The 22,117-nt window shown below is 32.8% G+C and overlaps 2 protein-coding genes across 5 annotated transcripts; one reads left to right on the plus strand and one right to left on the minus strand.

Moving 5' to 3' along the window:
- Positions 1-190: 190 nt before the first annotated feature.
- Positions 191-12,336, plus strand: LOC124440759 (probable ATP-dependent RNA helicase DDX23). The gene is made up of 31 exons (XM_046991181.1): positions 191-677; positions 1,296-1,337; positions 1,455-1,496; positions 2,236-2,368; positions 2,495-2,581; positions 2,859-2,910; positions 3,193-3,242; positions 3,357-3,404; positions 4,105-4,217; positions 4,572-4,635; positions 4,752-4,828; positions 4,990-5,126; positions 5,820-5,908; positions 5,984-6,059; positions 6,372-6,441; positions 6,701-6,767; positions 7,398-7,463; positions 7,736-7,780; positions 7,875-7,914; positions 7,992-8,041; positions 8,688-8,837; positions 9,540-9,601; positions 9,713-9,744; positions 9,997-10,054; positions 10,227-10,299; positions 10,439-10,477; positions 10,547-10,590; positions 10,685-10,768; positions 11,416-11,462; positions 11,665-11,786; positions 11,987-12,336. The coding sequence occupies exons 1-31, from the start codon at positions 322-324 to the stop codon at positions 12,086-12,088; spliced, it is 2,517 nt and encodes an 838-aa protein (XP_046847137.1). The 5' UTR covers positions 191-321; the 3' UTR covers positions 12,089-12,336.
- LOC124440761 (coiled-coil domain-containing protein 13-like) lies at positions 12,084-20,677 on the minus strand. 4 transcript variants are annotated; one of them, XM_046991184.1, is made up of 14 exons: positions 20,557-20,677; positions 17,882-18,130; positions 17,547-17,609; positions 17,107-17,212; positions 16,901-17,040; positions 16,069-16,125; positions 15,857-15,970; positions 15,006-15,110; positions 13,983-14,150; positions 13,702-13,878; positions 13,146-13,594; positions 12,876-12,992; positions 12,515-12,712; positions 12,084-12,390 (listed from the first exon to the last, which is right to left on the minus strand). In XM_046991184.1, the coding sequence occupies exons 2-14, from the start codon at positions 18,107-18,109 to the stop codon at positions 12,210-12,212; spliced, it is 2,103 nt and encodes a 700-aa protein (XP_046847140.1). In that variant the 5' UTR covers positions 18,110-18,130; positions 20,557-20,677; the 3' UTR covers positions 12,084-12,209. The 4 variants fall into 4 exon arrangements, with proteins under 4 accessions (XP_046847140.1, XP_046847139.1, XP_046847142.1 ...); XM_046991183.1 differs by lacking the exon at positions 20,557-20,677 and having other exon boundaries at positions 17,882-18,252; XM_046991186.1 differs by lacking the exon at positions 20,557-20,677 and having other exon boundaries at positions 17,941-18,035.
- Between the last annotated feature and the right edge of the window lie 1,440 nt (positions 20,678-22,117).

Here is a 22,117-nt window from a genome sequence, read left to right on the forward strand (position 1 = left end):
TTAGAAGTTCCGAGTAGGGAGGGGGGGGGAGGCGTAAGAAGAAGTCCATAGAACCATAAGTCCATAGAAGTCCATAGAAGTCCATAAAACCATAACTAGAACTCAATGGATATAATATGAACTTTTTGCCGTTTTTGTGAACTTTTGACGTCACCGAAAGTGAATATTTTGAAATTTCATCTGGCAACACTGTGTTCTTCAGGTGAAATAAGTCAATGCTTTTCCAACATTTATTTATTATAACGAAGGAAAGAAAGCAAATTTTTATGAGAGAAGCGTTCGAATTGTCAAAGCAATCTCAAAAATCTTGTTTTTTTCTTCATGGCTGACGTAAGGTCTATACCGAGTTCCGTTGTTTCTGTAATACGTAGCAGTGAAAACGACAAGAATGAAGAGCTGACTCTTAGTGATGTTAAAAAAGAAGACAGCAAACAAGGAGATGTAAACAATGATTCTCGAGATGCTGACAGACATAGGGATGGCGATAGTGAATACAGTAAAGACAAAGTTAGCAGTGAGAAAAATGGTCATAAAGATAAAAAACGAGACAAGGAACGTAAAAGTCGAAGAAAAGATAGACACAAAGACAAAGACAGACAGAAAGACAAAGATCGAGACAGAGATCGGAACCGAGACAAGAAGAGAGGTCGGGATAAATCGTCTAGGAAAAGATCAAGGTAAAGAAAAATTTGTTTAATTAAAAAAGTACTGTTATTTGCTAAACAGAGATATTTTAAGTCATGGTAGTGCCTGGTGGTTTCATCATTGCTGTACCATTGCTGTACGTAGTGTATAGTAAATATATTTTAATGTAGCCACCCATTTTGCTCAGGGAATTTTAATGACTAGTGGAGAAATTATTACATATTCTTGGCATACACATTGGTCATGTTAAAAATTTTATTCAAAAGAACATTTCGTCAATTGATGCTATTGTGAGCCAGAGCCAACATGATGAGTGACATTGTTTCTTAAACTGATATTGTTTTCTAAAATCTTGAAGGTTGAATGGCAGATTGCATTCTGTATAATGTATGTAAAAGATATATGCCACATGCTTTCAATTTTATAATAAATATTGATGTATCTTTGGCATTCAGTTCTCATGGAATGCATAAAGGATTGATCGTAACTCAACAATAGTAATGAAGCTACTGGATCCACTACTATACTCTCTGTGCTTTGACATAAGTTCATAAATGTAGATTACTTAAGAATGGTTTCTTTATGCAATTATTATTTGGAAATGTTGATGGCTCCGTGTTAAATGATCATTTAAAATCTATTGTATTTAGATCTAGATCGCCTGGTAAATCAAAAGATGAAAAAAAACAAAAGTATGTTCTTCAATATTTTTAACAAACTATGGTGAATCCTTTGGTATAAATAATGTTTTGATTTAATTTGATTAAATTATTGTAATTACTTAACCTTGGAAAATTGTTTTTGTAAAGGTTGGGATCGCCTACCAAGAAAAAGGATGATGAAAAACCAAAGTAAGATGCATTTTGAACAACACTAATTTTTATTAGGCATTGATGAAAATGTGATACTTTATTTCTTGTATCTTGAAAAAAATATGTCTTTTTACCATTGACTCTTGTTGCAAATGCCAACAGCCATGTTATATGTATATGCACACAATATTTCAATTCATATCAACAACAATGAAGTGGAAACGTTGTTGATCAAACAGTGATTGTCAATGTTAATTAAGTCTTTGTGGGAATATTTTTGTGAGTGACTTTACACTTGTATGCCCTTTATGGTTGCTTTAAAGTCTACAATGAATCAGTTTGGAATGTTTTATGTAGCAACACAATTTTTTATTGTAATGAAGTGTGTTGCTTGTTTCACATTTTTGCAAATTATGCCAACAATTTAGCATAGTGTAATTTTCCACTTTTAGCAAATTTTGCTCTTCTTGTGGTTAGTTTTGCTCTTGCTGTGAGGAAGAACTATGTATTCTTGTGTGCAAACCATGCCTTCTGTTTTTGACATTATCAACTCCCTGTTCAGGAACATTTGTTTTTGACACTATATGTATATTTATCCTGCCATCAAAAATTATTTATCCAAAAGGGATTTTTTTTCGAAAATGAGTGAGACTAACATGAGTTTTTTAAATTGTTTTGATTTTTTTGTTTTTAAATCAAAATATAGTATTAAAGTTATTGTAGGGATTATCTGGTGAAAGTAAAGAAGATGAAGGTTTTTTTTGCCATATTTTTCTAGGGATAAAAATGATGCAGAAGACGAAGAAAAGAATGAAAATGAGAAAAACAATGTTGTTGCACCTAAAAAGCAACCTTTGTCTTTGGAGGAAATGATTGCAAGACGAGATGCAGAGAAAAAAGCTCAGGAAAAGGTTTTTTGCTCAAATAACGTAGTTTGTTACCTCAAAGGAAACTTAGAGTTGTTGTCTGCATTTTATTTCTGCTTTGCACCAACTACTTTTGCTTCCTTTTAATGTCAATTTTATTCTCTTTTTTAGCCAGTTTTTTTGTCTAAAGAAGAGAGAGTGGCTGAAGCATTGAGGAAAAGACAAGAAGAAGTAGCTGAAAAAAGGAAAAAGTTAGAGGTGTGCGTACACACATAAGTATTTACACGTCAATTTTACGTTATTTTTTCTGCCCCAATCATTGTATTCGTCTTATGTGGCGACGCAGATGACTCAGATAACAATGCTGTATCCCTCATGAAATTTGATCGTATCATTTTTTGCATTATGAAAAACAAGTAACTGGTTTCCTTTTAGAATGTTTTGCAAACCAAACCCCAAAGCGTCTACTTCCATCATTTTTTCGAAGCTCTGAATGTTCGTGGGTTGCATTTTTTGTTTTTTGTTTTTACATTAGGAGGAGCGTAAAACAAGAGAACAGTTTCAAAAGGAAGCAGATGCTAGCAGAGGTATTTCTTAACTTGACTACTTTACAATAGGCAAACAAAACAACCAAAAGTTTTTTTTGTGACATGGCGATGTTTCTTTATAACTTAAAGGTTATGAAATTAAATGTAGATATGATCTTCGCACTTTGTTGGACAATTTAAGCAATTGTCTCATGAACCTGAAAAATTCAGGTGACTCAACGGGATTCGAACCCATGACTCATGTGGGACGACAAGTGCGAAGATCATATCTACATTTAATTTCAAACACCGCACTGCATAAAACATTCTTTCGTATTACAGGTTATGATAGGCGTGATAGAAGAAGCAGAAAAACAGAAGAAGAAGACAAGGTTTTGTTACTGATGATTGCATATCATTAATTATTACATTACATTACTCAATACAGATATTTCCGCATAAAGTTCCTACGTTAATAACCTCATACGTAGTATGGTTTTTTCCAGTCAAATAAGAACGATCCAGATACCGTAATGGAGAAAGAAGCTATAAAGGTAGAGCCCATATTTCTTCAAAGAGAGCAATTGCCATAGGGGATGGCTAAAATAACCCAAGAGTCCTACAAAGAACCGTTTTACAATTAAAACATCAACCCAGTAGTTATAAAAAACACGAGTTTTCGAAACAGTTCATTTTGGAACTATTGTGTTGGTGTTTTGATGATGATGAAACAGTTCGTTTTAGAACACTATTTTGGCCATCTACCGTGGCAATTGCTATCTTTAAAAACAATTTTTAGATTTGTCATAACCACAAAATCTCTATTTTACTAATGTTTGAAATATTATACAGAGTATTCTGCGTTGCCGTTTTTGTTTCAATTTCCACTTTCATCAAAATACTCTCAATTACTATCAATGAGGTGTTCCAGGTTGTTGGTATAAAAAGAAACATACTCTGAAAGAAAGGTCATCTTGAACTCAATATTTGTAAAAAATGTATCTCTGTTTTCTCAAGTATTGAGTTAAAGATGGACTTTTCTTCGGAGTATGTTTCCTTTCATACTTCACTGATGTTTTTCTTTTCGTACAATGGCGAATATTCGCGTTGTCCCTTTAAGCGTTCCACATTCGTTTCAATGAACGTGCTTGAAAGTAGGCAAAATGTCTGTTTTATGTGGTCTACTGTTGTTTGATGTACACTTGCTTGTGAAATGATTCAAACGTTCCTAATTTTTTTAATTGATTAACTTAGGCACGATATCTTGGCATTACTAAAAAGAAGAGAAAAGTTCGAAGACTGACCGACAAGAAATTTGTATTTGATTGGGATACCAATGAAGATACCTCTGTCGATTACAACCCTATGTACGTTTCCGACAAAGATGCATTTTTTATTGTGCTCTAATTTTTTGAATTGCAAAGTATGAAAGCTTATATAAATGTTGCTGAGGTTTTTATTCGTTTCGTCTTTCTGTCATATCGTGCTCGTCTATGTGTATCTTTTTCATCTTTCGTCTTAACCATACTCCAATAGTTTTCATCTCGCGAGAGACATTACACGCTCATTCAGACTGAGATTCTTGTTTATTTCATAAAATACGATGAGCAGTTTCACCACTTTCATTTTCTGCTATCCTTAAATGTTAAATTTACAGATGCATCTTATTACGTACATCGCAAAATAATTTCCTGATTGGTTTATTGGTTTTGACTTTATAGTTACAAAGAAAAACATGCTATTCAACTTTTCGGACGGGGACATATTGGTGGAATTGATAAAAAGGTGACTACTTCATTTAAGTCGACTTGATTTTATCTTTCTTTAGTTCAAAATTTGTGTTAGCGAATGTTGAAAATTGTGACTATTTACTATTGTGACTATCTTCACTAATTTTACAGATTCAGAAAAAAATAAGTAAGTTTTATACTGAATTTCTGGAAGAAAGACGAACACAGGCAGAAAAGGATCAGGAAATGTGAGTCACACAGTTTGTAATCGTATGAAGTATTTTGTGCACTTTTTTATGGTAAAGACATCTGTATTTTGTGATACATTGCTGTCTTTTTTATATTGTTTCTTTTGATTAGCGAAACTACTATAAGTACAAGGTCTACAATATTTTAATTTTCTTGATAGATCTCGTGTGAACAGACTGCGTGATAAAGAAAAGAAACAAGCTTATGATGATCGACATTGGACGCATAAAGATCTTGACGAGATGACAGAAAGAGATTGGAGGATATTCAAAGAAGATTTCGGAATATCATGTAAAGGTAAGATAAGGAATTAATCTGTTTAGCAACACTTTAACAGCCAATGAAGTTATGGTTGTTATAAAAACTGTAAATTTAGGTTTGTTAGTTTGTTCTATGGTAGTAATTAGTTATTATCTGCGTGTCTCCATCATACGTGCGTATAATGAATATTTGGTATTATTATATGTCAAGCGTTACTTCCGGCTAAATGGCGCGCTTTGATTGGCTCAGAAATATTTTTGCCCGTCCATTATTTTCTCGTAATCGACCACGGTCCAAAACGCGTAATTTTACAGTCAAATGTAAACAAACATCATAATGCAAACAGCAAAACGCAAAATAAACAAAACTAAAAACCATTAACGAATGTGATTTGAAGGAAAAACACTTGGAAAACAGTTTAACTATCCAGGCGATACAATTTGAAACGATTTAGTTTTTATGGACGAAAACTAGAGAAGTGAAAGCCAACCAAAAACAGCAAAGACGAGAAACAAAACAATCTTCGTTTCAGGTCAAATAATGCCATACAATAAACCTTTTAATAACCTCGCTATCTCGGTCTTTACGGAGAAATATCGGACCTCTGTCTTTTTGTACAAACCTCGCCCTACGGTCTCGGTCTGTACAAAAAACTTCGGTCTGATATTTCTCCGTAAAGACCTCGCGCTCGGTTATTAAGGGCTTATGTAATATAATTACTTTTACCAGGTGGTCGAATTCCTAATGCAATTAGAAGTTGGCAAGAGTCAAAACTTCCACCAGAACTCATAGAGACCATTGATAAGCTTGGTTATAAGGTACATATATGTTAATACATTATGATCGCCAGCCACGTGTGTAACTGTTTTATGTCTATTAAATTTATATTATAGGAACCAACTCCTATTCAAAGACAGGCCATACCAATTGGTTTACAATGCCGTGATATTATTGGTGTCGCCGAAACAGGTCAATATTTCACTTTATTAATGAGTAGTTGAATTGTTTTTTTGCTTTATAATGGTCGTTTTGTTCAGATTATGTGCATAGTGCTTGGTTATTGAAGGTTTTTGCAATTTTGTGCCTCAAAGTACCGTACGGCAAAAGGCAATTTTTTAACAAAGTAATTTAGCATTTTACTGTTCATGTTTTACTGGCGCACGACTTTACGTATGTTGGAGCTACCTAACAAAAGCCAACAGTGAAAATTGAGGCCATGAGGAGCAGCAGGTTTCTATCTATTGTCATACGTGGAAAACAATTCTATATTTTATTCTTTAGGGAGTGGCAAAACTGCTGCTTTTGTCCTACCTCTGCTTGTTTGGATTATGGGTTTACCAAAAATTGTTAGGTAATATGAAAGTTTGATTAAATAATAACAAAAGGATGTTTAAAACGTTATTTTTTATCATGTTACCGGTAGCGTCATTTAATGATAACATTTTCATTAAAGGATTAAAATAAGATATTGTAGAATGCGATGGTTTCAGTTATTCTTCCCATCATCAAATATTTAACACTACGTAGATACGTATATGATATTAAAGAGTTTTGATTGGAATAACAGCCTTTCAACGTATCTGCTTTAATGTAAAGAACTTAATATTCAGAGAACAAGACATTGATCAAGGACCGTACGCTGTCATATTAGCTCCAACAAGAGAACTTGCTCAACAGGTTTGTGTTTTTAGTATATATAAGTGTGCTCAAAGCGTTCGTATAGCAAACGAAAGGCACAGTATCAACTTGATCTTTTGGTGAGATTTGCCTTCATTTGAACGTAATTTATTTCTGAATTTTTGCAAATTCGTGGCAGTATCCTATTTTGTCAGTTCAAGAGATCAAAGCAACTTCATCTCAATATGTGTTGATGTATCAACATTGCAAATTCGCTGAATGACAACATCGAACATTTTAGATAAAATGTCAAACTGATTTAAGCATTTATACAACCATAGACGTGGAGTGCAGTGACTTGCATCATCAGTGAACTGTGTATGGATGATGTCGTCTTTATTGAAAAAACGCGTCGTTTCCAAAAAATAGCAAGTCTTTAGCTTTTGAAAGGTTTTATCAAAAATATTTTATTTGCCATCAAGTCAATTGACACATGAATCAAAATCAAATGAGGAAATGGAAATAAAATAAGTGTACGAATAAGTGTTTTTTTTTAAACTCGACACTACAGTTTCAGCTAGTTTATAACTGCATTTTTACATTGATAACGAGTTGTATCTCAATAAGCCCAAATATTTAAATAATCTTACAGGAACATTATATGTTGAATATTGCGTGTTAACTTTATAGATCGAAGAAGAAACATTGAAGTTTGCCAAGCCACTTGGTGTAAGAACCGTGTCTGTTATTGGTGGTGTAAGTATTTTTTTTACAAAATTAGCATTTTTGTCCAATATAAAGCTTTAAATGTTAATAGATCTGGAAGCGGTTGTGCGAAAGCTGTTAGCGCAATCCACCGAGTTTTTAGTTTATTTATACTTTTGTTGTAATTCATTAGGTAAAAAGTGTCGATAATAGATAATATGAGGAAATAAAATATGACTAAATTTGTACAAGCCCAAAAATTAATATTTAAGTACAACAGACTACGCTTTTAGTTCTACTATAATTGAACATGATTATTTTAGTTATCACGAGAAGATCAAGGTTTTCAACTTCGACTTGGCGTTGAGGTAGCTCAGTATACAAAATCTGTTTTCATGTAATGCATTTACGTCACTTATATCACGTGATATTTTATTTCTTACCATTTTCTTACTTGAATAGATTGTCATAGCAACACCTGGTCGTCTTATTGATGTATTAGGTATGTACGTTTTCATAAAACTACTTCTTGCATTTTTTAGAGCAAGTGTGTAATTTTTTGTTACTTCCTTTGCTTAGAAAATCGTTACCTTGTTTTATCGCGTTGCTCGTACATAGTTTTGGATGAGGTAAAAGTTTAGATATTTTGAAGTATTTCCATTAGTGTTTGAGTGCATCTGCTATAGCTGTATTCAGTAAAACGATCACTGTCCTTTCGTGTGCTTTTATATTACATAGTTATTTCCAATATTGCTTGAGAGCAATTCTATAGCTGTATTTAGTAGAACGATCACTGTCCTAAAAACCATGTCCAGCCGACAATTTAAAAAAAAATATTGTAATAAACAAATTCCGAAGAAACAAGACATCTTGTGATTACAAAATATGAATCAGAACGACTTTCACAGTTCACTTCTCGTCTTGTTCTGATTCATATTTTATAATCTCAAGATGTCTTGTTTCTTTGGAATTTGTTTTTTACTATCGATCACTGCCCTTTCGTGTGCTTTTAAATGAAGTAGCTTCATCCAATAGTGTTTGAGAGCATTGTTATTGCTGTATTTAGTAAAATTATCAATGTGCTTTGGTCTGCTTTTTGCAAATTTCTGCTTTTCGTTTGTGAAACTTCTTGCTTCGGGGGAGGATTTTTTCTTCCGTCAATTCCGAATGCACCTCACCATTGTTAACGCGTATGACGCCCGGGTATGTCACAATGTACTTCTACATTGTATGATATTGACGAAAATTATTTTCTTCATGTTGGTTTAATGACAGGCAGATCGTATGATTGACATGGGATTTGAGCCTGACGTCAACACAATTTTGGAACATATTCCTGTCACTAATCTTAAACCTGATAATGAGGACGCTGAAGACCCTGAGAAATTGTTGGAAAGAGTAGCTTCAAAAGATCGTTATAGGCAGGTACTGTGTACACGACTTCTTTGAAATCATATATGTATGAACACGCAAATAGACAAATTCACATATCTGTGTTTTTGAAGATGCTTAGCTAAGTTATTATTTATAAGTTGGATTGCAATGTTGCTCATACTAACTACATTTTTCATCTTGTCATAAAGCTTTCAGACATTTATGATGATAAACTGCAAATCCATTTTGTATCTATAAATCCAATATCAATGAACAAAGCCTTTATACAATAAGACTGACGATTCCCTTCTTCAAAATGACCTATTTTTGTATGATGAATATGTAATTCGGGTATTCTTATGTACATCGTCTAAATTACATTTCTTATTCTTTAAATTGTGTCATTTGCGTATTCTTTTTATCCCCGAAGACACAGACTGGCTCTAGCTCTATTACTTATCTTTGTATCGAGTGTATCAATTGCTTTAGTTTATGCTACGCACTTATCCCTATTTGCTGGTAATTGTCCTTGTATATCTACTACTTATTCATAGTACTATATAAATTTCATTGTGTATATTGCTTATCCCCATGTACGATATTAATTCTCCAGCTTAAAATACCCTCTATAGTCAGTAGGTGATCAACTACGTAGAACAATAAGAAAATGGATATATTTTATGTTCAAAATTTTTATTCCTCTTATATGTATAGCTAATCATTCTAAAATCTTTTATTATTAATTATTTGTAGACTGTCATGTTTACAGCCACAATGCCACCTTCAATTGAGCGACTTGCTCGAAGTTATTTGAGGTACATTAAACAGACTTCGTCATTTTCCAAACACATTCAAAACAAGCCATTTTGTTTTGGCAACATGCAGTTCCCCTGCTTAAATATTAACTTATTTCTTTTGTTTTTTAGACGCCCGGCTATTGTATATATTGGTTCTACAGGTGCGGACTTTGCATATGTAATATTTGGGAAAAGATATTTTCATATTATCTAGTTTCTTGTGATACCATTTAAATTATCTTCATAATGAAAATTTTATATTTTGTAAACCGAAATTTGACAATTTCACTCCTGCGTTGAATTTTTGCATGGTAAATTCTTGATTTGAAATTATTTGTGGTGTTTTGTGTTGCCCAGTACTACTTGCTAAATATCTAAGCGTTTGTCATATTTCATGTTTTTCTTCAATGTAGGTAAACCAACGGAACGTGTTGAGCAAATTGTGTATTTGATGACTGAACCACAAAAGAGGTAAGGACTCTATCATAAAGATTAGCGACCAATTGTGTCTAATGACGAAGTTGTACGTATAGCACAAACAAAGTTCGTTTCATATAGCGTTATTACTTTAAGAACCTTTACCCAACCAAATTTTACTGTTAATTTGTAACTATGGGTTATTTTGTAATTTTACAAATTACAGAAAGAAACTTTTAGAGATATTAAGTCGAGGTGATATGCAGCCACCGATCATGGTTTTTGTCAATCAGAAAAAGGTCAGATTTACAATTTCTCGTAGTTTTGATCATTCTCATTGTCACGTGTATGATTTATACACTACATTCCTTATATTTGTACCTGGTGGGAAAGAAAATATCATAAAATGTAATTAAATCCGTCACATTTTTTATTCAGGGAGCTGATGTATTGGCAAAATCACTGGAAAAGATGGGGGTAATGATTCGTGATTTGAATGTTTCTTAAGCTTAAATCGAGGCAATAAGTTGTTCTTTATTATTTCAGTATCGAGCTGTGACTCTTCATGGTGGAAAAAATCAAGAATCAAGGTAAAAACATCAGGATGAGTTTTACTTTCTTATTTTATAGTAGATTTAGAACCTTTTTTTCTCATTCTTCATCATCACTGTTCTTTATTTGCAGAGAGTTCGCTCTGGCCAGTTTAAAAAATGGCAGTAAAGATATTTTAGTGGCTACCGATGTTGCAGGTCGTGGTATTGATGTTAGGTTGGTGAAACATCACTTTCACTGTATTTAATGCATCGTATCAAAGCTTTAATGAACTATCACAGCTTATAATACATAACGTAGTTTTTAAGGGTTACCGAAGCTTTAATTTTAAAGTTTGCATAGCACTAGCGATCTTTACCAATTTTGTTGATATTATGTCACGTGTCAATTGTCTTCATTACATACATTTTGTTGGGGCAATGTTTTTATCTAATGAAAGGTGTTACATTTGTGTTTTTGTCATGAAAATAAAGCAAGTTTTTCACATTCTTACTGACAGTAATTACAAAAGTACAAATCCTAAAGCAGAGGGTCTTTATAATGACTGAAAAATATTTAAATGTGAATGTTCAAACACAAACATACTTGACTAAGCAATTGATTGCTCACAAACAAAACAGAGATTACATGTCAATGTAAAGACAAACACAGGAATTAAGAAGTTTTCAATGTGGATGAAAGTTGTGCATAAACTATGGTCAGAAAATTTAAGTGAATATAATAATGGGCTATTGAAACAAAGTAAATTTTCTAGTAACACCAATTTTGTTGATATTATGTCACGTGTCAATTGTCTTCATTACATACATTTTGTTGGGGCAATGTTTTTATCTAATTATATCGCTCTTCAATTTTTCTTCAAGGGATGTCTCATTGGTTTTGAATTATGACATGGCCAAATCTATTGAAGGTATGTATAAGATGTTGGTTTCTTTTTGACAGTAGTATCACATGCAGATATCAACAACTATATATAGTCAGTTGAATTTTCTTCGTGTATGTAGACTAGATCGTAATCCTTTGATAGAGTGTTTTTACGATTCGATCCAGTTTCTTTAACTTGTGTTGAAACCATTTGTTTAATTGAAAATTTTCATCCTGCATATTTTCAGATTACACTCATCGTATTGGAAGAACGGGTCGCGCGGGCAAGAGTGGTACAGCCATATCGTTCTTGACGCAAGAAGATTCTGCTGTTTTCTACGATCTCAAACAACTTCTTACTGATAGTCCGGTAAGTTAAACGCAAGTTTTTCACACCAACATGAATTTATAGAGAGAGAAACATATAGTTCCTCTAGACTGCAACGATATTTTAATAAAGTTCAAAGAACTAATAATTTTTCCATTTCTCGTACTTTGTCATGCATTTGCTGTAAGTATATACAACTACTTACGTACTGGTGGCAAATTTCTTTTTTTTTTCATTTATAGATCAGTTCGTGTCCTAAGGAACTTGAAAATCATCCTGAAGCTCAACACAAACCAGGTCAAGTTGTAATGAAAAAGAGGAAAGACGAAACAATATTCGTATGATTTTATATTTTTAATCAAAATCATTTCATTTATATACATAAAATCAGTGTCCTGCAAAGTTAAACACGTCTGGAGCTCCTTAAAAATTTAGCTTTCTAGGATGAAAGCAAAAACATTTTACTTATGTTTTTGATTTTGTCTTCATAGATGATGTATTTCTATACTGATTCAAACCTTGTAGGAACACTCTTTTAGTTTGTTCAACAATACTTTGATAATATTCAAAATCGTCCTTTTTCCCCACTAAAGTTGACTCTAACGCCTCTCTTAAAGCATCATTTTCGTCTTTCTGAATGGCAAGTCTACAAGGTATATTAACGCTTTTTATAAATTAACTCTTTGCAATATATTTGTGGTGATGAGATAGTATTCTAACATAAAGAAAGTGGCATAAAACGCAAAGCGAGCAAGAACAAAGTAACTTACTGTGTTTCAAGTTCTTCAACATAAAATGGTTCATTATTATGTTCATCTTTTGTCCTAGTTTTCTGATGCAGATTTTTATAGCTATGTTTTCCTTGTCCTTGGGCTCTAGTTACTTTTTTTTCGAGCTCCATGTTTTGTCTTTGTAAAGTCTTGATTTCACTCAATATTTTAGAATTGGACTCTTGGACGTCTCTTTCCCTACGTTCATTGATATTGGAAAACTACTTTTTTTATAACTATTTTGATAAGGTAGATTTTGAAATCATTTAATGGGGGACCAATTAAAGCACAAAAATGAGAAAAGTTTTTAAAATTTATAACTTATAATATAAAAAATTTCAAAAAATAAATAACGTTTTACCTTTGTTGAAAAACAGAAACAAGTTCAACTAACTTATCGCGTTCAACTTTCATAGCGTCATAAAGCGTTTGATACTCATCAAACTGTTTATGTTTGCCAGTTGTTTTCGGACTGTCACTACCACATAAAGAAAAGTTATCATATGTACTAACTCATTTTCTATAGCAGACCGCATGATACAATATCCACTGAAATACAACAGGACAAAAATATTTCATAAAGCCAGTATAAATTAGGTAAAGGTATCAAAAGAGAAAATGCTTTGCATACCTTCTACCTCCATTGGTCTGCCTGTTTGTCTTTCTCTTCCATGCGCCTGATCTCGATGGAATAGATGGGGAATCAGTCTTCTCACGTGATGAAGCAGTAGTTTTTTCGTCATGTTTAATATCGATCTCACTCTTAGGCTGAATCAATTCATTAGTCAAACTTTCTTCCGATAATGGGCTATAGTTTAAATCACTCGCCAGTTCTGTTGAAGTAGCTTTATCTAATGATTCCGGTCGATGTTTTGTAGTTTTTTCGCTGAGGTCAAATTCAGTGCGTTTTAGTTGACGTTCTAATTGAGTAACTTTTTCCTCGCGTTCCTTACAAAGTTGAGTCAATGTTTTGACTAGTTCGTTATCTTGTTGAACCTTTTCTTGTCGACATGCACTCTCTCGTTCAGCGATCTGAGAATTCTTCTTTTCTACCATATTCTTCAGTCGTTGTTGTTCTCTCTGAAAAAAATAAACAGCTCATCATTTGTAGAACTACGTCACAACGCATTCACTTGTAATGTAAAAAATCATGACAGATTGGGCATGCGCGTAGATTGTCAACCTACCATCAAAGCCGAGATCAATTCATCGTCACGATTTCCTTTCTCTACTAACATCTTCATTTGTTCTTTCATTCCTTTAAGCTCACTGCTCAGTATCTTGTTCCTTGTTTTGGATGCATCGAATTTCGTTTGAAGCTTAGAATGCTGCTCATTCAAAAGTTGAAGCTCACCGCTAACTCTCTGCAAATAACATGTACCGCATTCTCCAAATATACTATTCAATTTAAGGTGTTTTGTGGTAAAAATTCAATAATGTTTGAAATAAACTCTAAATTAAAGTATACTTCATGTTCCTCTTTCTTGTCCCGTTCCATCTTTCGTAACATCTGTTTATGTTTTTCATCATAAAATGATGGGGTCGTTGTTCTTTGTGGAGTAAACTGCTTTTTATTTGCTAAATGAGTTTGACTTGACAGCGTTACTTCATTATACTGCGCTTTCAGTTCATTTACCTAAATATATGATTTACTAAAATATATTATCATGTATGAATATACAGGGGGAAACGTCGCTAAAGTTATCAGCGCGCAAGATCTGCAAAAACCTTTGATGGAATAAGTAGTTGGATTTAATAATAAACATTTTATCGTGATAATTGTTTTACCGAGAAGCACTTTGAAAATAGCTTGCGCGCGAAAATGACAACGATAAAAAGAAATTTCAACAAATAGGTTGAAATATCACACATGTTGTACTAAGTTTCTTGAAATTTGGCACGTGGACGAAGCGTGCACAAAATTGAGGAAATTTGTCCAAATTGTGCAAGAACTCTCTAGGCATCCAAAATTACGTATCGTTTTTTGTTCTTCCCTTTTTAAATGCCATTTTCTTAAAAACTTTATTTATTATTCATATTTGAACTGATTTACACTGTAAGCTCAAATTATGGATAATTGATGATGATTATAACAAGATGGCATTTAAATAGGAAAATGTGCCATATTTTAACATTATGCGTTCAATTGCTTTTTAGCTGAATCATTTTCGTGCACAAGCTTTTTCATAAGTGCTTCTTTAACACAATTTTCAAAAGTGTTTATTATTGGCGAAAATTTTACTGTCAGATAAATCATTGGAAGTGCAACTATTTCCACCAAAAAACTTTAGCGGCGTTGCCAAATGGTTAAGCTTTTTTTTACACTCTGTATATCACTTAAGTAAACGATTATGTATAATTATGTAAGTGAGTTGCACTCTTTTCGAGTTTTTCAGAAATATACACGAAGACTGGAATTTTTTTATGAAAGATTTTGATACATATTTCTTGAGTAAGAACTTTTGAGTGTTAGTTTTTTTCATACGTATACCTTATTTTGTAATGTGGTTATTTGTTGTTGTCTTCCACGCCAACCACTAGGTTCGTTTAAAAGTCCTGCAACGTTAACACCTTCTCCGCACTCCTTCGTTATAACCTTGATGTTACACAAATAGTTCGTCCGTCAAGCATATTTATAAATGATTTTTCAAATAAAATAATAGTTATGACATAATTAGCCTTGGTGGTAATTACGATGAAGCACCTAAAATTCTTTAAAAACTTGGAAAATTTTCTCGAAGTTACCAGACATTGGTTACTTAACTAGCCGACATTGAGTTTGTCAAATGGACTTTTCTCTTATGTTAATGGTATAATTATGTATTAAATAATTTAAACTATGAAAGACGACGAAATTAAAACGTATCAGGGGCGAAACTAGAACTCTATTTGGGGGTAAATATTCATACATTCAGATCTGCCCTGCCGACTTTAGAAATTAACATCGCAAACAAAAGAAATCAGCTGGGCAGAGCTGAATATATGAATATATACCCCCCCCCTCCCCAATTAATGTTCTAGTTTCGCCCCAGAGAAGTATGTACGTAAATATTTTAAAATTTTCCCTCGTTCGTTATAAAGGTGACTCCATTTAAAGATCGCTATCGATCTTACGAAGTAGTGGCAACCATTCTTTGTTGAGCGATCTACCAAAGCTAAAGCCGTAATCTGATTTTTTAGCTAAGTGATTCATTGATGAAGAAGTTGCTTTTTGTCAACCGCTTTTATAGTTTAACTAAATAACCGATCATCTAATACTTGATTATAGTTAGTTGAACAAATTCTTCGACATTTTTCAGGCATTGGGGTTTATTGAAATTGACTATTAGTCATGTATTTTACCTTATGCGCAACTTTTGCTTCTTTCTTTAGAATCTCACATTGATTACGATATTCTGCCATCTTCGATAGCGCTTGTTTCAACTTTTCTTCTAGTACTTGTGCGTTGCTTTTTTCCTAAAATAATAACAAATTGACGGTGAAAACATCTTTAGTCTTGTAGGTTATTTAAAAAATTGAATAGAGTTAGATGATGAACAGTTTTGTACTCGCACCTGCGTTTTGGAATCACTGTCGTCTTTTTTCGATTCCAGTGCAGTTAAACTTGAATGCTAAATTTCGGGAATTTTTTTGATAGTTAATTTCGTTGGCGTAACTTTAAAGGATCGACTTTGAATACTTGGCCAGTAAAAGGGGGTTTTACCCACATTATCTCCCTTTGTTTATTCTGATGCGATTCATAATTAGGGTGTGATGACCGTAATTTCGGTAAGGTAAAACTCCTATAAGCCAAGGAGATAAGTTCGTTAGCCCTTGCCTTACATATTCACTACCTTACATATTCACTACCTCACTACCTTACACTACATTACACTGGTAAATACATGGCTTTATTCACGTGAAATGAGTTCAGTGTCACGATTGTGGTGGGCTTTTGCATTGCGATAGGCGAAGGTTTTCAGTATCTGTCAAATGAAACTAAGTGTTTATTGGGAATACCAACTGAAAAATTCTGTCTTTGAAACTGGTCTAAAATATTGTTGTGTAAAATATAAACTTTGCTATTTTTTTGAATGATCTGGTTTGCTTGAACATGTAAAAAGCACTTTGTCCATCAACAATTTGACAAAAATCTTACTTGCTGAGTTATAATGGTGTACATGTCATTCTTACAAAAGCACCTTAGTTATATGGACAGATTTGTATGAAAGGAGAAGATGGAAAAAACTATGATGCCTTTTCAGTTTAAGAATTACCTTAAGAATTTATAAGAACTTAAGTAGATATTCAAACATCTACGTAATCCCTCCTCTAACGTTCCTGTAAATGCTGAAATCATTAAAATTTAAAATGAAAATTTATTTGTTTTACTTGAAGATTACATACTTGACTTTCAATTTCATTTAATCTTGTGGATAATTGTTTTGCTCGTCTTTTTTCCTTTTCTACTTCACATCCTAATTCCCTATTCCGTTTTGACAACTCCATTATTTTATTAGCAGCTGTATCAGATGCAGGTCCTATGCCTGAAATACACACATCTTGTGTATTTAATTCTCAGGTTTTCATAACAAGCAAAGTTTTATCCTTACCAGCAATTGCTTGCCGTTCTTGAGTTATTTGTTTATTTAGTATCTTCATTTCCTCATCTTTTTCTGCCAGCAGCTTGTACAGTCTTCCATTTTCATCTTTTAACTCCTTAGATTGTTAAAACATGCAAAAATTTCAAATATTGGGACAAAAACTCTCAAAAACCCAAAAATATATGAATGTTAAAGTTTTGGCATTACAATGTTCATACTGTTACAAAGTCACATTAACAAGTCACATTTCATAATCATGTTCTTATGTCCAAGACCATTTTGTCCAATAATGTGACAGTAAATTTTTTTGGAAATTTAAAATATCAAAATTATTATAGTTTTTTTTCTATAACTGACCAGTATGAAAGATATAATACAAATGGTTTAACTTAACATAGAATTGTCAATTTATAAAAATTTTATAAAAAAAATTATTTTAAAGTCTTTACCCTCAATTTATCATCATATTCTAACATCTGTATGGATGAACGTGCACTCAAATCATCATTCAACTATGAAATTCAATAAAAATATTACAGTATTGATGATTTTAACAAGTAATAAAGATAATGAGGATTTTTTCTGTCAGAACTGATTGATTGCTGACATTTTAAAGAGTATTAAAATCACCAGTGTTGTCCTTAACTTGCGAGGCATTTCTCATTTCTAATGCTGAGCAGAAGAAACTTTCTGGTTACTCTGTGCGGCTGTGCCCTTTATTAGCATTACCAAAATCAAATACTTGTGAAATAAATATTTATTAAGCGTTATGCCCTTGGCAAACCTTGAGTTCAAGATTATCCACATTTTTCTCCGAAGCACTATAACTATCAATGTCCTCACTTTGCCCTCCAGCATTTTGTTCTGGGTTTGAACTATTGCTCTCTTTTTCATCCTTGTTTGATTGTGTAATTTGTTGCTGTTTGCGAAGCAATAATTTTTTCTGGTGTTGTTTCTGTATAAGTTCAAACTGTTGTCGAAGTGAGCTAGCAGTATCCCTGTCCACGTTCATAACTGAATGGCAGTTCAAATACTACAAAAAACAATTACAAAAATGAATCCAGTATTTTCTTTGAAACAAAAGCACATTACATTGTTTGCTCGGCGCCAAGCAACACGACCACGCACCATTCGCGCAAATCTTGCATTGAAGGAGATACGTCATGTATGAAAAGATATAAAATATTTACACGCACGTGAACGCATATGTTTCTTGGAACTCAAAAATGGCTTGCTTCGGAGATTCAAAGGCTTTAAGTATTCGCAAAAACAGTAAATTTTGCCGGAATCTTATAATTGAAAATGAAAATCAGTTAGAAAAAGATGTTGCTAACGATTCCTTGTTCTTGCTTACTATATTTTGGACCTCTGAGAGTAGATTGTTAAACAGGAAGCCGGAAAAGACGGCAAGTAAGTAAATGTGCTACAGAGAAACCTTTCACTTAAAGTTTAAACAATGTAGTAAATGGCACAACTCGAGGAAGTGTTGCTTTAAGGGAATTGATGTCAGGAGTCAATACTTTTGTTATTTTGAAAGATTAGTTATTCCAGATATATCTTATTTTTTGGACCTCTGAGAGTAGATTGTTAAACAGGAAGCCGGAAAAGATGGCAAGTAAGTAAAAGTGCTACAGAGAAACCTTGCACTTAAAGTTTAAAAAATGTAGTAAATGCCATAACTCAAGGAATTGATGCTTTAAGGGAATTGATGTCATGAGTCAATACTTATTGTTATTTTGAAAGATTAGTTATTCCAGATATAACTTATTTTTCTTTTTTCATTTTATGAACTAACGTTGATTACCTTGTATACTACAACAAAGTTACCAATACATGTTTTCATTTTATGCATGTATAGAAACTTGATTAAAAGCATTTGGACCAATCCTTTAGTGAGTGCATTTATAAATGTTTGCTGCAAAACTTTATTCGTGTACTCTTGCACATTTTAGTGCATTCTTCTGCATCATTTATTTAAATTCCTAGTTGCTTGTATATTCCTAATAATGGGAAATCAGTTCTATCATTTATGAGATTTTTATGTATTGTTTCTGGTGCAAAGCATTGATTTCTATGTTAAATGTCCATGATGATAATTTGAAAAATCAATTCAATCAGTTGTTTTATCGTAAAAATACATTACAAAAAGATGAGGGGTAATTTGCATTATTTATACTATGTAATAATAACATTATTACAATTTGTTTATCTAAATATATAATCGAATTTGACTGCATTAAAATTGAACATGATTCAACATCAAGATTATTATTCAGCACAATAAAAGAAACATTTCAGCAAAAATTATTTGCCTTTTTTTTGTCAAGCATTTTTGCTTTTATTTACCAGATTCTACTTAAATAGAGCACATTATGTCATTCTTTATCATTGGCAATCAAGTCAAGAATAATAGGCATAAGTCTTGATAAAATAAGAATAAAAAAGGATACACGTCTTGTCATTTATATAAAAAATTTGTATAAAAGAACAGAACATAGTTAGAAAACATTTATGTCTAGTATGGTAATTTAGAATCCAACCCTTGTGTTATGAGTGACCGATCACCGTGCTATTTTGCATTTGTCAAAGTAAGGGGTGAACGATCTGTTTAAGAGGAAAAAATAAGTTGGTATTGCTTAAATTATGGCCTTTTTATCAAATACAGACATTAAAAAGTAGGTCCCAGGTCCCATAATGTAGAACACCAGATATTTTTATTTGTATTATGTGACCCTATGAATGATATTCATATCATCAGTGATCTTGTCAAAGCATGGGGTTTGTTGGTTGCACTAACTTTTTAGGCACCATCCATTGGATTAGGATTGTTACAAAAACCAAATTAACTGCCTTGAAAAACCATGTAGCTGCAATTGACATTACTGCAATGTTATAAATGTGCTTTTTAGAAGCTAGTTATTATGATTTTGCAAAGTCAATAAACTGGAAAAAACAGAAAAACTAGAAAAAATGCGCAATTAGTTGGCGCATTAATTTCTCGTGAGATTTTTCCTTGTTGCAATCAAAATATCCCTAAAATTCTAGTGCTTTTTCATTTTTCACTTTCTCTGCAGCAATCAGAGGCTCGGTTGTTTTTATCTGATATCATTTTTTCACCAGCTTGTTAGTACCGTATTTTAATATTTTAGCTTACGGTAAATAACTCAACACTGGCCATGAGACGAGGCAAAATATCTTGAAAAATAGTTCACGTATTTCTCTACATGAATATGATTACGCAATGTCCATGCAATTGACAGGAGGCATTTTTTTTAAATTCTGTGTGACTGTGAACTTATGAATTGGGGGCTGTTACGTACATACTAGGCACGTATGATGAGTTCATTATTTGTTTTCTTTCATAACGTAGAATTTACTGTTGCGACTGTCTAATCAGTATAATAATATTAGAGCACTAATTTACATGTGAATCTTAACGTTGCCAGTTGCTTGTTTTACCTTATCGACGTTTCTCAATCAATCATATAATTTTCATTCCGTTAGTCGTTGCCTCCCAAGTCACGGCTTTGTGCTTTTCTATAAAGACAGGAAAGCCTGTTGTGCTCTGGAATGTCATGTTACTCTGTTTAAATTAGTTTTTTATATTGTCATTATCGATTTGCAATGTCGTCAAGGGAAACTATCCCAATATAATTGAATTTTTTGATGTACTTGCGCAAGATCTCTAATAAGTACGTAATTTTTTAACCACTTTATTTAGAGAGTAGATTATTGAGAACAATTCAATATGTTAAATTTTTATATTCCAGACCCCACGCTAGCAGAAGATATGGTTGACATCCTATTCTTTGTTGGCTAATAATGATATGATATGTTAAGCATGCGGAGAGTCTTCAGAAATCTATGCTGCTTCTTTCTTTACGCATGCGCTGAAGAATGTAGCGCTCTTGCCGGCGGCTTCAATAAAATACGTACAGTTGTTGTCACCGTAAAACATCGGTGGAATCCGAATGGAGTTTTACGTCAAAAGAAAGATTTGAGATCTTCCACTTCCAGAGGTAAGACAGCAAGAGATATTATTATGCGCTCAGGTTATCGTAGAAGTGAAATGTTGTAGAGCTGCACGCGAATCGTTGAAATCAATCAGTGCGTTTTCAAGGCAATTCATGTAATATTGGTAATATTCCATCGTTTCATTTACAACCAAGTGTCAGTGCTTTCAAGAAATGTTTTACGAGTAATGTCCAAAGCAAAATTTTAGAAAAAAAACATTATGCAGAAACTTTGTTTACATTTGATGCATACTATAAGAGCATTTGCTATCGTGACTATGTAGATTAAAAGCTTTAATGAATAAACTCGCTTTATCCCCACCTATTTTTCTCGCTTTTACGACCTTTAATGATCACGTTAGAAGTACAGCGCAAATGATCGAGAATTTTATCGATGCTAGCTCAAAATATTTCTTTGAGCGAAATATATGGCCTTGGCATTGTGAGCGAAATAAACCTTAATATATACGTTCAATGTCAACTCCTGTAGCGTAGTTCATATGATAAGAAAACGTCTCGCCAATAGTACAGTTTATTCATGGCATTTAGTGAGCTTTTTTCTTTAATAAAATTTCGTTTTTGCTTTCATGTTATTTCGATACATTTACGGTCGTCGTATCTGCTAAACTTATCTTGATGAACACAGAGACGTGCTTTAAATATTTTGCATTGTTTTCTCGTATATTTGAGCCGCTGTTTCTAGGCGTTTAACTAATACCTCAATTATAGTTTGAACAGCTATAGAGTTACACATGCAATGTTATCCTTGTCATTTTACGGTTTTGTTTGTGACGAACACATTTAGACTCATATAATTTATTTATTTTTAATGAAATAAAATAAGCAGCTTCCATATCACATTATTGTGTAAGACATTTAATAGACCAAATCTTTTTGCCGCGGGGTTATTATCAGCCTTGCTCTTTAAATTTTATTGCCTAAATGCTTGTTTCCTGTGTTATATATTTAAGTTATTTTCAATTGTTTTAAATGGATTTTACCCTGTG

The sequence above is a fragment of the Xenia sp. Carnegie-2017 genome, unplaced genomic scaffold (genome assembly GCF_021976095.1).
Source record: "Xenia sp. Carnegie-2017 unplaced genomic scaffold, XeniaSp_v1 HiC_scaffold_2, whole genome shotgun sequence".
NCBI lineage: Eukaryota > Metazoa > Cnidaria > Anthozoa > Malacalcyonacea > Xeniidae > Xenia > Xenia sp. Carnegie-2017.

Excerpts from the sequence above, each read along its gene's own strand:
- LOC124440759 (XM_046991181.1), top strand. The coding sequence starts at position 322 with ATGGCTGACGTAAGGTCTATACCGAGTTCCGTTGTTTCTGTAATACGT. Across the intron at positions 3,243-3,356 it reads AAACAGAAGAAGAAGACAAG|TCAAATAAGAACGATCCAGA; the intron begins GTTTTGTTACTG and ends GGTTTTTTCCAG. Across the intron at positions 9,745-9,996 it reads TGTATATATTGGTTCTACAG|GTAAACCAACGGAACGTGTT; the intron begins GTGCGGACTTTG and ends TCTTCAATGTAG.
- LOC124440761 (XM_046991184.1), bottom strand. The coding sequence starts at position 18,109 with ATGAACGTGGACAGGGATACTGCTAGCTCACTTCGACAACAGTTTGAA. Across the intron at positions 12,993-13,145 it reads CAGACCAATGGAGGTAGAAG|TGACAGTCCGAAAACAACTG; the intron begins GTATGCAAAGCA and ends TTTATGTGGTAG. Across the intron at positions 12,391-12,514 it reads GTTGAAGAACTTGAAACACA|ACTTGCCATTCAGAAAGACG; the intron begins GTAAGTTACTTT and ends TATACCTTGTAG.